Source organism: Capra hircus, chromosome 8 (assembly GCF_001704415.2).
Source record: "Capra hircus breed San Clemente chromosome 8, ASM170441v1, whole genome shotgun sequence".
NCBI classification, from domain to species: domain Eukaryota; kingdom Metazoa; phylum Chordata; class Mammalia; order Artiodactyla; family Bovidae; genus Capra; species Capra hircus.
In genome coordinates this window covers 42,297,321-42,311,303 of record NC_030815.1, presented here as the reverse complement: position 1 = coordinate 42,311,303, position 13,983 = coordinate 42,297,321, and the positions used below count along the sequence as shown (strand labels likewise).

Sequence of the window (13,983 nt, the reverse complement as noted above, 5' to 3'; positions counted from 1 at the left end):
TTTGGAACACCTGGGAAGTGGGGAGGGGGATCAGAGAAGCTAAGCTTAAGTAACATGCCCTCCTTTCCCTGCCTGTTTACATTTTAAGTAGCAGTCCATAGAAAGACAGACTTTGATTTGCAATTTTTTTAACATGAAAAACTTTCGGGAGGATATTCCTGGAAACGAGACCCACAGTGACTGGCAAAGGTATCATACTTGTGAACCAGAGACTGTGCGTGCATTTTGCTTTTGTCTTCGTTTTGCTTGCTTACACATCCTTTGTTCATACTTCCTGATAGTAGAAACCCAGTCTCCCGATTGGGCCCACTGCCTCCCTGGGGATCTTTAAACCAGAGAAATGAAAACAGAGGTTTTTAAATGCTACTGATACCTGACCGTATCACCATCCACTGATACATACAGATGGAAACAGATGGAACCTCAAAAATTGAGTCGAGATTGGCCACCTGTAGGGAGGAAAGGCATGATTCCTAGAGTCAGGGTAGGGTTTTGGGCTGTGATCCATCAGTGTTCATTTTGCCAGTGGGGCAGCATCCGGGGCGGCCAGGGCCCCCGTAAATGATGAGCACGTTTGGGAGTGGAGCCCAGAAGGAAAGATCTGGTCCCCTTGGAGGAAAGCTTTGGTGATCCAGGAGGGAAGGGAGGCAGAGAAGGGAGACAGCTGGTGGTTAAGTGAAGGTGTGACGTGCTCTCCCCACAGATGGCCTCCCCTTCCATCAAGTAGGGATACGAAAATCACATGGGGAACAGCTATTTATTTCTTCCACCGAATCAGTGAGGAGGGAAATATGTAGTTAAGTTCTGTATTTTAACAGTGGATGCCAGTTACCTGAGGGGTGGTGTACACTTAGGGCCTTATTTATAATGCAGAAAAGCACAGTGTGGAAGGGATGTTATGACTGCACTAAGCTAAGATCTATACACTTAGTACATATGTCATCATCATGACTTTCACTGCTGAACAGTTCCACAATATATTGATGTGTGTATATTAATCCTGATTTGCTTCTATTAAGCTCTTCCTCTTATCTAGACTCTAAGCTCCTTGGGGGGTAGGTACTTCCTTTACTTCCTTTTTTTTCTGGTTCCCCAGTACCTGCCTACCACAGCCCTGGGCCAGCGAACATTTAATCACTGTTTAATGAGTGAACTAACGCTGTCATCTCAGTATGAGAGTCTAGAGCCTTGCTGAAACTTACAGGATATATTTCTGGCAAAGCTGTAGTCTGAATTCAAAGGCTTTGAGTTCCTGGTTCTTTCCATAAGGAGTATTTTTTTTACTTATTATTTTGTTTAATTGCATTCTAGAAATAGGATGACCTCAGTAATAGAATAATTATTATGTCAATAATTACAGATCTGTTTTTAAAAATCCTTTTTCTTCTCTCTCTTTTAAAGGAATCCTTTGCTGAACACCTGGGCTATTCAAATGGGGTCATCAATGGGTAAATCCTAATTTTTTTTTCTCTTCCAAAAAATGGTTTGTTGGTGTTACCTAAACTTTTCTCTCTAGTGTTTCCTGTCACACAAATACAGTACTGCCAGCCTCCACAGCAACCCCTCTCTTCAGCAGAGGGTGCAGAAGTTGTTAACCAGAACGATATCAGCATTCTCTTTTACTTTACTGGCATAAATGACTACATGCCTTGAGCAAGTGGCTATTCAGAGGACATAGATCTCCTTTAATAGACTTAACAGTGTCCTAGTGTTCTAAAAACGTTGTCAGAGCTTCAGAGGGTTGTTACTTATAACCAATAGTGTAGCTTGAGCTCAAAGAGAATTTAACATATGAGATCTCAAGTCAGTATTTAACATTAATGTGCATGAGAGGAAGATGTCTCATCTGCTATAAACATGTACAGCTTTACAATCATTTGCTGGAGCATGGTCTGTATAAGAAATATTTTTCATCTGGACCTTGAAGAGACACATGTCTGCAACAACGAAAAAGTACCTTGCATCGATAGAAAGCCTCTGTTTTGCTTGTTTGGCACCAGGGAGATTTTCTTATTAAGATAAAGGGGCCATTCTTTGATCCCCTGTGTCAGTGGGCCAAGAACCAGGAATTGGAAGCCATGCAGAACCATTGCCACCAGGCTCTCCTTCTCTCCAGATGCGGGGCTCACTGCTGCTGCTGTCAGGGTGGCCAGGCCGTGTACTGAAAACATGGCCTCAGCGGGTGTTTGGAGGACAGTTCTCAGAGCAGGGGATGGATGTTGAGAGGACCTGTACTTGAAAAATCTATCTGTTCTCTGTGTCATAAAATCACTGCCAGTGTTACATTTCACTGTTATAGGCTAGAATGCATAGACACTGGTGAGTTTTCTCAACAGCATCCCCCTACAACTAAGTTTTAATAATGTAACACACCGCTGTTGATAAAAGAGGAGAGTGGTTTCTTGGGGAGGAAAAAATCTCTAATTTAGCTCACTAACATTCTCTATCTGACAGCACTCTGCCATCGTATTTTTTTAATGTGAATTTCTATTTTTCATGTGAATTTCCAGGAGTCTATCTCTTCCCCAATCCATTCTTCACAGTGTACATGGTGATCTTTTAAAAAGATGTCAGCTCTCGTGGCCCCCCTGTTTAAAACCCATCAATGGCTTTCCATTTCACTTAAAACTAAAACTAATAGAGCCCTACAGGATCTGTCTAAACCCGCCCCCCACCCTCTTCATCTCTGCTCTCATCTCCCAGTGTCTCCCCTCCACTCCTCGACTTATGCATAAGCCACACACACCATTTTTCTTTTTTCCATTTTTCAGACTCTCCAGATTCTTTTACTCCTCGGGGCCTTTGCACATACTCTTTCCATTTCCTGGAATCTCTTCCTCTCCACTCCTAAGTCTCCCTTCTTCACCTGGCTGCCTTTTGCTCTTTATTTCAGGTTTTAGGCTACACTGTTATTTCTTCATTGGGGTCACCCTTGATGCTCTAAACCAGGAGCTGGCAAATTATTTTCTGCAAAGGGCCAGATCCCCAAATTTTCACTTTTGCTGTCCCAAAAGTCTCAGTTGCACCAGCTCAACTTTGTCATTGTAGCTTGAAAACTGCCATAGGCAAATATAAATGAGCAAGCCTGGCCATGTTCCAATAAAACGTTATTTACAAAAACAGGCCACAGTCCAGGGCTGACATTTGCCACACACTGTTCTTATGCAGAGAAGGTATCTGTTTTTCTTTTTAGTACTTATCCTAAGTCACTAACTGCCCATTTGGAAAGCAGAGATTCTATTTTGCTTATGCACATGCTCAGTAGTGTGCTTAGCACACTGTAGGTGCTCAGTAAGTATTTCAGTGAATTGCAATGCCCTGAGTTAGTTGTTTTATGAATTTAAGTAAGTAGAGATTTAAGGAAATGACATAATATACATGTATGTATGTGTGGGAGGGATAGAGAGAAAAAGAGAGTTGAGACAGAGAGTGAAACTATGAAGAATATGAGAAGGTTTCCTTTTCTTTCTAGACTCTGTCATCATACCTACAGTATATAATGTACTTTTGTGGGTTTTCTACAAATGTGTTCTATTTTTCCATGAAACACTCTCCACGGCTTTGGAGTGGCTATGTACTCATCCATTCATTCATTCCGTAGTTATTTACCGAATGTTTACTCTGCACAAGGCACTGTATGAAAAGCAAAGCTCTGCTGGATCCTTCAAGAAGACAGCAGTAATACTGTCTTCTTGTTTTGCATTTTTGGGTTCAGGGCTGAGCTGTATCGGGCCTCGGGAAAGTTTGAGCTACTTGATCGTATTCTGCCAAAATTGAGAGCGACTAACCACCGCGTGCTGCTTTTCTGCCAGATGACGTCCCTCATGACCATCATGGAGGATTACTTTGCTTTTCGGAACTTCCTTTATCTGCGCCTTGATGGTGAGTGTGTAAGGAATTAGGCTCCACAGCCACGCTCTTCGGAGTACAGGGATACTGGCAACTCAGATCCAACCTCAGTCAAAAGCAGGGGTAAAATTGTTGAAGAATTAGCAGAGTGAGGTCCAGCTTCTCTAGATAGCCGTTTTTATATCCTCCAGCCTAAAATAAGCTGAAATCTTTGTGCAGATGTTTTTCCTACATTCAAGCCAATGCAAGTGACTTAAAATCATTTATAAGTACCCCAATTAAACTAAACTAAAATTAAAAAACTCTTCTTGCCTTGGGCTTATCTATTCTCTATGTACCACCCCCCATATAGAATATTTTGATAAACCTTTAGGTTTTTCTGTGAAGGCATATTTTAAAGGGATAAAAGTTATGATTCCCTTCTTTAGTAACAGTGTAATAATCCACATAAGATTATATCTATCATTAAAACTTCTCCCATTTTCTAAATAGAAGTATATACATGCTACCTTAAGAGACATGGCTTCATTGTTTGCTGGATTTTGTGAACTGTGCAGAATATTTGCCTGAGTTCTAGAGTGACACCATGTCCTTAAAAAATTAGTCAGAAAATATGAATTTAGAGATACTTCCTAAATTGCTGTACAATTTGGATGGCAGCCCTAGTATTTCAGAGATTAGGGATACCAAAATGTTCTTACTATGGCAGGGGGTGACATTTCCAAGAGTGGTGAATAGGAGCGGGTTTACAGCCAGGATGGCATTGAATTCCTGCATGGTGTTTCTAGTACCAATTTTTATCTGATGTAACATTCAAGTTATTGTCAAGTGGGAAATTTAAAGTTTATGTTCCATTAAAAGATGTTTTATTTTCAATCCAACATTTTCTCACCCTCTTGCTATGAACTGGATACAACTGGATATATACTACCCTCGGACCTGCCGTATTTTCTCTTACTTGAATTTTTAAGTAAATTCTCTATATGGTATACCTATTAGGGCATTATTAACTCTTAAATTAATTATACCCTCTGACAAACTTGATTTTTTAAAGAACTTTACTTCCCTGGTGGTTCAGATGGTAAAGAATGTGCCTGTAAAGCAGCAGACCAGGTTCGATCCCTGGGTCGGGAAGATCCCCTAAAGAAGGGAATGGCAACCCACTCCAGTACTCTTGCCTGGAGAATTCCATGGACGGAGGAGTCTGGTGGGCCACAGTCCATGGGGTCGCAAAGAGTTGGACACGACTGAGCTACTAACACAGTTCCCTCTCCTTGAAGTCACTGAAAACAGATGATGCTTAAGTGAGCGTTGATTCTGAATTCATGACACAGCTCTATCAGCCACAGTCTGTCTTTAGGCACGTCTGCCTTGTGTCTTGTCCTCAGGCTCAACCTGTTCCTTCCTCCCTCTCTTTGAGGGGAAGCCCTCCGTCAGCATTCTTCCTTTGAAAGGCAAGCCCGCCTTCACTGCTGCTCAGGTGAGAGGCCACCAGCTCTGTTTTCCTGAATAAACAGTCCCTCACAGATGTCCTGCAGAACTATTGTTTACTGCTTTGTGGCATTTTGACTGGAATCTCAGCTCCCTGAGGGCTGTGGCCTTGGAATATTTGAGTCTGGAAAACTGGCAAGAAGTGACTTCCTTGAAACGACTCTTTCTCATGTATCCTGCCAGCTTGAGAGAGTATCTTTAATTGTCTGTTGATTGCTGCCCTTATTTTTATCAATCATAATAGTCAGAAGAGCTCATGTTTATGGAATGCCTACTATCAGTACATGTGGGATACCAGGCAAAGCACTTCCTGTGCATTATTTATTTAATTTTCTCAGCAAACAAGGTATAAACACAATCCCCATTTAACAAATGAGAAAACAGAGGTTTAGAGAGATAAGTTAACTTGCCGAAGTTTACACGTGAGGCAGATGGTGAAACCAAATTGTAACTTTGATCTCTCTAACTGCACATTAATTTAGAATCAGTTTAGAATTAGTTTAGAATCTCTGAAAATGCAGGTTGTTTTCCCAGAGACAATATTTTTAAAAATGATTTTTAACTTATTCAACAATTTTTAATTAATTGAAAATGACCAGACCATTTGAAGAGAATGAGCCACTCACTGATCCTGCTAGCAAAGAGTAGGTTGGAGGAAAGAAGCAAACAAGTTCATTAAGTGTTACAGATGGCATTCAGAAGCCTTCATGGACTTCTAGCTGAAAGAACCAACAGCCATTTGTTTCAGAGTTAGAGAGAATTCATGGGCAAACAATCAACATACACATGGATAAATTAGTACACCCACTTCCAACTGTACCACCCTCCAACCATATCCCCTTAACCCAATTGTTAAAATGACTTTGGATTTTCACTGCTCAATTTTATATCCCAGATTTTTGACCTCAGGAAAAAAAATTTGATGGCAGATAAGTAGATTTTTTTTCCTGGCAAAGATTATGGTTGCATGAATAGATTTAACTACGATTCCATCATAGTCTTTGTTTTCACTGGAAACAATTTTTGAATGAGAGTAAGCAGTAAAGTTAAGTCCCAGAAGACAACATTTTCCAAAAGCAGCTGAAACTAAGTTAAAATGAGTAATCATAAAAGCCTGACAGTGTGTTCCTTCTGGAAAATTTGCAATTTTCAACACAATTGCCTTTATTATTAACTGTATTCTTGATTATGCTCTACGTCAAAGTCTAAAAGAACTTGGACTTGATACACTTTAAATCCTGTGCCCATATACAAGCAGCACTTCTTAGGCTGGAAATAAACCCTGACACGGTAGTTTGAATCTCCTTGAGCAGCATGCCAAAGATTGCTGATGATCAGCAAATATCTTGGCTTGGAGAACCTTTGACTAATGGAAGTAGTAATCCAGAAAAAAAATTCTGAACCTTGTCATAAGAAATGCCATAGCTTTGCATGAGAAGTGACTCAATCACATCTTTTCCTGGCCTTATAACTTATCAGGTTCCATGCTGTGTATACGGTTGATCCCTCGTTCCTCAGGATCAAGTCAGGGATTGGTTCCAGGACCCCCACAAATACTAGAATCCACAGATGCTCAAGTCCCTAATATAAACTGGTACAGTGTTTACATATAACCTGTGCACATCCTCCATATACTTCATGTATTTTTATGCCATTTTAATTTTACTTACGTTGTTTATTCTTTGCTGTACTGGGTCTTCGTTGCTCTGCATAGGCTTTCTCTAGTTGCAGTGAGTGGGGGCTTCTCTTTGCAGAGCACAAGCTCTAGGGCACACAGGATGAGAAGCTGCAGCGTGCAGATTCACTAGCTGAGGCTCAGGGGCTTAGTTAACCCAAGACATGGGGAGTCTTCCCAGACCATAGATCAAACCTGTGTCTCCTGCATTGGCAGGTGGATTCTTAACCCCTGGACCACCAGGGAAGTCCTTTCATATAATTTAAATCATCTCTAGATTACTTATTATACCTAATACAATATAAATGCTGTGTAAATCATTGCTGGTGCTCAGCTAATTCAAATTATGCTTTGGGGAACTTTATGGTATTTTTTTAAAAATTCCAAATACTTTTGATCCACTCTTGGTTGAATCCCTGAATGTGCAAACCAAGACTACAAAGAGCTGACTGTACTGTTATCTCTGGGAATGTCTTCTCTCCCCATATTGGAAAGATTTTTATTTGCTTGTTTCTGTGGCTTTTCCTCCTATTTCTGACAGAGGGTGAAATGTGAACCTATAATTTTTTTTAAAAAAAATCACTATATCTGGACAGATGATGTAGCAAAAAGGTTTCATGATAGAATGGAACTTGCCTTCCATTGTCATTGTGAGCACACAGTTCTCTGTGATCTCAGAATGCTGGTTCTGAACATAAAAGAAAGAAGGACACCACATTTTTGAAACATTGTTCAACAAAACACATTTTGTGTCCTTCCCCGCAAATCTAAATTCTTGCAGTTCATCATTGAAGGATTTGACCAGGTTGCTCAACTGGAAATCTGATTTATAAAGTAAAATGAGCTCTAAAGAACATTTCTCCATTGAATGGGGACACCCAAAGGCCCTGGTTTCCAATCCCCGTTTGCTATATTCAGAAACTACATCCCCTCCCCCACCACAGGAGAGTACTTAACTATTTTTATTAATGTGAAAGACAGATGATCCCCCCATATTTGGGAACTTGAACCTCCACAGCAACTCAGTTCCATTAGCTGGAGTCACTTAAATGTTTTAATCCTCTGAAATAAATTGCTGGTATATTTTCATCCTTAAAAAAAGAATACCATGTAGAAATAATATTTGTATAGCAGGCAGTTAGTGACTATCAAGTAATATGCATACATATTTCCCAACAGCCTAAAGCCTTTTTCAAAACTCTGCAGCTGCATTTTCCTGGTAAAATATATTCAGATCGAATATCATAGGGATTTTTTTTTTCCTTTTCCTCAATGCAGTTCATGAAATGGCCAGGTGAATACATTATAAACACTTTGAGAGTAAGGGACAGATTTGGAATGCAAATCTGGGGACCTTTGTGCTGTTGTTGTTCAGTAACTAAGTTGTGTCCAACTCTGAAACCCCGTGGACTGTAGCCCGCCAGGCTCCTCTGTCCTCAACTGTCTCCTGGAGTTTGCTCAGATTCATGTCCATTAAGTCAGTGAGGCCACCCAACCATCTCATCCTCTGTCACCCTCTTCCCCTGCCCTTGATCTTTCCCAGCATCATGGTCTTTTCCAAGAGTTGGCTCTGCTCATCAGGTGGCCAAAGTATTGAAGTTTCAGCATTAGTCCTTCAAATGAATATTCAGGGTTGATTTCTTTTAGGATTGACTGGTTTGATCTCCTTGCTATACAGGGACTCTCAAGAGGTTTCTCCAACACCACAATTTGAAAGCATCAATTCTTTGGTGCTCAGCCTTTATTATGGTCCAGTTCTCACATCCGTATGTGATTACTGGAAAAACGTAGCTTTGACTATATGCACCTTTGTTGGCAAAGTGATGTCTCTGCTTTTTAAGACTCTGTCTACCTTTGTCATAGCTTTCCTTCCAGGGAGCAAGCGTCTTTTGTTTTTATGGCTGCAGTTACCATCCGCAGTGATTTTGGAGCCCAAGAAAATAAAATCTGTTACTGTGTCTACTTTTTCCCCTTTGCCTTGAAGTGATGGGACTGGATGCCATGATCAAGTTTTTTGACTATTGAGTTTCAAGCCAGCTTTTTCACTCTCCTTCTTCACCCTCATCAAGAGGCTTTTTAGTTCCTCTTCACTTTCTGGCATAAGAGTAGTATCATCCACATATCTGAGGTTATTGATATTTCTACCAGCAATTTTGATTCCAACTTGTGATTCATCTAGCCCAGCGTTTCACATGATGTACTCTGCATAGAAGTTAAATAAGCAAGGTGACAATATACAGCCTTGTTGTATTCCTTTTCCAATTCTGAACCAGTCCATAGCTCAATGTCTTGTTCTAACTGTTGCTTCTTGGCCCACATACAAGTTTCTCAGGAAACAGGTAAGGACATCTGGTATTTTCAGCTCTTTAAGAATTCTCCATAGTTTGTTGCGATCCACACAAAGGCTTTAGCATAGTCAAAGAAGCGGGAGTAGATGTTTTTCTGAAACGCCCTTACTTTCTCCATGATCCAACGAATGCTGGCAATTTGATCTCTGGTTCCTCTGCCTTTTATAAACCCAACTGGTACATATGGAAGTTCCTGGTTCATACACTGCTGATGCCTAGCTTGAAGGATTTTGAGCACAACCTTGCTAGCATGTGAAATAAGTGCAGTTGTATCGTAGTTTAAATAGTCTTCGGCATTGCCTTTCTTTGGGATTGGAATGAAAACTGACCTTTTCCAGTCCTGTGGCCACTGCTGACTTCCAAATTTGCTGACACGTTGAGTGCAGCACTTTGAGAGTGTCATCTTTTAGCATTTGAAATACCTCAACTGGAATTCCATCACCTCCACTAGCTTTGCTGGTAGTAATGCTTCCTAAGGCCCACTTGACTTCACACTCCAGAATGTCTGGCTCTAGGTGAGTGACCACACCATCGTGGTTATCCGAGTCATTAAGACTTTTTTTTGTATAGTTCTTCTGTGTATTCTTGTCACCTCTTCTTAATCTCTTCTGCTTCTGTTAAGTTCCTTACCACTTCTGTCCTTTATTGTGCTCATCCTTGCATAAAATGTTGCCTTGGAATCTCCAGTTTTATTGAAGAGATCTCTAGTCTTTCTTAGTCTATTGTTTTGCTCTATTTCTTTTCATTGTTCACTTAAGAAGGCCTTCTTATCTCTCCTTGCTATTCTCTGGAACTCTGCATTCATTTGGGCGACTACTCTCTCTTTCTTCCTTGCCTTTCATGTCTTTTGTTTCCTTAGCTATTTGTAAAGCTTCCTCAATCACTTTGCCTTCTTACATTTGTTTTTCTTGGGTATGGTTTTGGTCACCACCTCCTGTACAATGTTATGAACATCCATCCATAGTTCTTCAGGCACTCTGTCTATCAGATCTAATCCTTTTGAATCTATATGTCACTTCCACTGTATAATCATAAGGGATTTGATTTAGGTCATACCTGGATGGCCTAGTGGTTTTCCTTATTTTCTTCAATTTAAGTCTGAATTTTGTAATAAGGCGCTTTTGATCTGAGCCACAGTCAGCGCCAGGTCTTAGTTTTGCTGACTGTATAGAACTTCTCCATCTTCAGCTACAAAGAACATAAGCTGATATTGGTATTGACCATCTGGTTATGTTCATGTGTAGAGTCATCTCTTGTATTGTTGGAAAAGAGTGTTTGCTATGACCAGCGTGTTCTCTTGCTAAAACTCTGTTAGCTTTTGTACTCCAAAGCCAAAGTTGGGTGTTATTCTGAGTATCTCTTGACTTCCTACTTTTGCATTCCATTCCTCTATGATGAAAAGGACTTTTTTTTTTTTTTGGTATTAGTTCTAGAAGGTCTGGTAGGTCTTCACAGAACCAGTCAACTTCAGCTTCTGTGGCATCAGTGGTTGGGGGTGTAGACTTGGATTACTGTGATGTTGAATGGTTTGCATTGGAAACGAGCTGAGATCATTCTATTGATTTTTTAGATTGCCCGCAAGTACTGCATTTCGGTCTATATCCGAACAAATCAGCAGGTAATGCACTTGGCAATGGCTCACCCCGTGGTGTCTGATGAGACTCCAAAATAGTGAGTGAGCAGAGAGTATGAAACCCCAGAATATGTTCTTCATGCCCCAAAGTGACCTCTGTATTCTGGGGTTTCATACTCTCTGCTTATTCACTATTTTGGAGCCTCATCAGACACCATGGGGTGAGCCATTGCCAAGTGTATTACCTGCGGCTTTGTCTGTCTTTAGTTATATCCTTTGAACTGAACAGTTCAGAATATCAGCATGAGAACTGACCCAGAGATTCCTTTTTTTAAAAAATTATTTTGGTTTCAAGTCTTGCTAAGGAGTATAAAAATATTCCATTCACATTTTATGTTTTCACTAACCAGATCATGCTCAGTAGCCATCCAAATGGCAAAATACAGTCGAAATCAATTTCCTTTTGTTTCCATTCTCTTGGGCATAAACAAGGCCCCACTCTAAAGTCGACTGGCAAAGTAGCTTTAAGCCATTATAATAATCCTTTTAGGCATGTGTGTGTATATTTTTTTAAGTTATTTGGTGTTTTCAAGCATGAAAATAAATCCAGAAAATGTTTTCACTGAGTTTTAGGTTAGTGTGAGAATGTTACAAGATTGGTAAGTTTCAGATTCCCTATCAGAATATTTAAACTCTTTTTAATATTTTGGAACGATGAGGAGTAGATAGAGCATTCCTTCTTGATTACAGAAAAGTCTCTTACTATCTCTCTTTTTCTTTTTTCTAATTGCAAGATGTTCAGTTTTCCTTTCAAAAGTGCAAAAACCTTAGGGGTTTCCTCACCAATATTAAGAGGAATCTGAGTCTATTTCTCAAGGAAGCAGGCCCTTTTGTCTAGCTCTGTGCCATTTTCAGACAGGAGTTAATTGGCAAATTTATTTTTCTCATCCCCTCAGGTACCACCAAGTCTGAAGATCGTGCTGCTTTGCTAAAGAAATTCAATGAACCTGGGTCCCAGTATTTCATTTTCTTGCTGAGCACAAGAGCTGGAGGCCTGGGCTTGAATCTCCAGGCTGCTGATACTGTGGTCATCTTTGACAGCGACTGGAATCCTCATCAGGTGTGCATCTCTCTGCCTTGGTGCCCTAGCCTCCCTTCTGGAGAAGACTGGGGAGGCTAGTGGTTCCCTCATATGCATTTATGGGGCAGAGCACATTCCTAAACAAGTGGACCGTGTCTCCAAAGGGAAAACAGTCCAGCACATTCTTATGTCTACTTTCTTATATCCCTTGAAACATAGATATTGAGATGTCTTACACATGCCTTTGGTGTGCCTTTGAAGAGTTCAAGTTTGCAGGACAAAAACTCAAGTTTCCCCTTCATTTTAAGCCCCTCCATCCCCCATCTCCTGGGATTGCCACTGAACAAAGTATGTTTGAAAGTGTTAGTTGCTCAGTTGTGTCCAACTCTTTGCAACCCCATGGACTGTAACCCACCAGGCTCCTCTGTCTTTGGAATTCTCCATGCAAGAATACTCGAGTGGGTAGCTATTCCCTTCTCCAGGGAGTCTTCCTGACCCAGGGATCAAACCTGGGTCTGCAGTGGCAGGCGGATTCTTTACTGTCTGAGCCACCTGGTAAAAATGAGTCCTAGAAAGCTGTAAATAATGTCCCCAAGGTCACACAATTTGTATATTAGTTTTTTATTCTGTGTGTTTTATTTAAAATCATCGTCAAAAAATATTCTATTCTATACACCTTAAACATTTTAAATCAACTATACTTCCATTTTTAAAAACACATAGAAATATTCTATGAGCAGCTACTAAAAAAACAAATAGAATAGGTCCCTTGTGGCAGTTTCGTCTGTGAGGTAGGTAGTATACCTGCCTATAAGATAACTCAGTAGAGCAATATTCAGGCTTCCCGGTGGTAAAGAACCTGCCTGACGGTGCAGGAGACGTAAGACACGCAGGTTCGATCCCTGAGTCGGGAAAATTCCCTGAAGGAGGGCATGACCATCTACTCAAGTATTCTTGCCTGGAAAATCCCATAGACAGAGGAGCCTGGTGGGCTACAGTCCATAGAGTTGCAAAGAGTTGGAAATGAATGAAGTGACTTAGCACACATGCAGGGTGATATTTTTGAGGATTAGATTCATAACAAATGTGGATTCACAGTAGTAAAGAGAAGTGCAGCTCTCACATAGGAAGGTGAATTCTACATCAGCTTAGCCTGGACTCCTTCCTGTACAGGTCTCATGGACTATAAAATACGCAGAATCACACCATCTCACTAGGTTGTTGTGAAGATTGGATGGAAAAGGCTTACAGCAGTTGTCTTTGTCAGGAAGTGGAGTTCAGATGCATTAGAATTACGAGGGAGCTTTTTAAGAACAGCCATGCCTGCTTGTCATTCCCTGCACCCTACCCTTAATTTTGTAGGGCCTTCCCACTTGTCTAGACGTCTCTATACACAAGCTTCTGGGAGATTCAGACACAGACTTCCTCACACATCCGGGGATCCCTGACTTCAAGAATAAAGCAGTGATTCCAAACCTGTGGGTGCCCACCAGCCTTGACCACTGCATGTGCCCCTGCCATTCTTTCCTGGTGATGACATGCAAATCGAGTTCCTTTCGAAATTTTCTCACCCTGAAAGGGGTGACAGGCGACCAGCATATAGTGTATTAGTCTTCGGGAGATAGTCTTATATGCCTTGTATATTTTTATATCCCATATTTCTTTCCAAATCACAGGGAGAATTCATATTCCCAGGAGAAACCCACAGTTTTCCTCTTGCCGTGGTAAATGTTCCACAACATTTATTGAAGGGCTGTTATGCCACGGGCACTGAGCTAGGCTAAGTATCTAGGGAAGGATGTGTGATTCCCCTCCTCCCAGGATGCTTAGTCTGCCTGGCTGTTTACATCACCCTCGTCGCTGCTGCCTAAATCTTCAGTGAGATACAGTAACCTGGGTATAGGTGAATGGAGAGTTCACTAGATTTTATCTTCCAGGATAAACACTTCTGTGGCATCTCAGCTGT

At 40.9% G+C, this 13,983-nt stretch overlaps 1 protein-coding gene across 4 annotated transcripts in view; it reads left to right on the top strand.

Moving 5' to 3' along the window:
- Positions 1-13,983, top strand: part of SMARCA2 (SWI/SNF related, matrix associated, actin dependent regulator of chromatin, subfamily a, member 2) — a 177,113-nt gene that overhangs the window by 86,660 nt on the left and 76,470 nt on the right. For all 4 annotated transcript variants that reach the window (XM_018052035.1, XM_018052036.1, XM_018052037.1 and 1 more), the window contains exons 22-24: positions 1,402-1,448; positions 3,716-3,882; positions 11,893-12,056. In XM_018052035.1, coding sequence (XP_017907524.1) covers positions 1,402-1,448; positions 3,716-3,882; positions 11,893-12,056 — 378 coding nt within the window. The remainder of the gene's footprint in view (positions 1-1,401; positions 1,449-3,715; positions 3,883-11,892; positions 12,057-13,983) is intronic.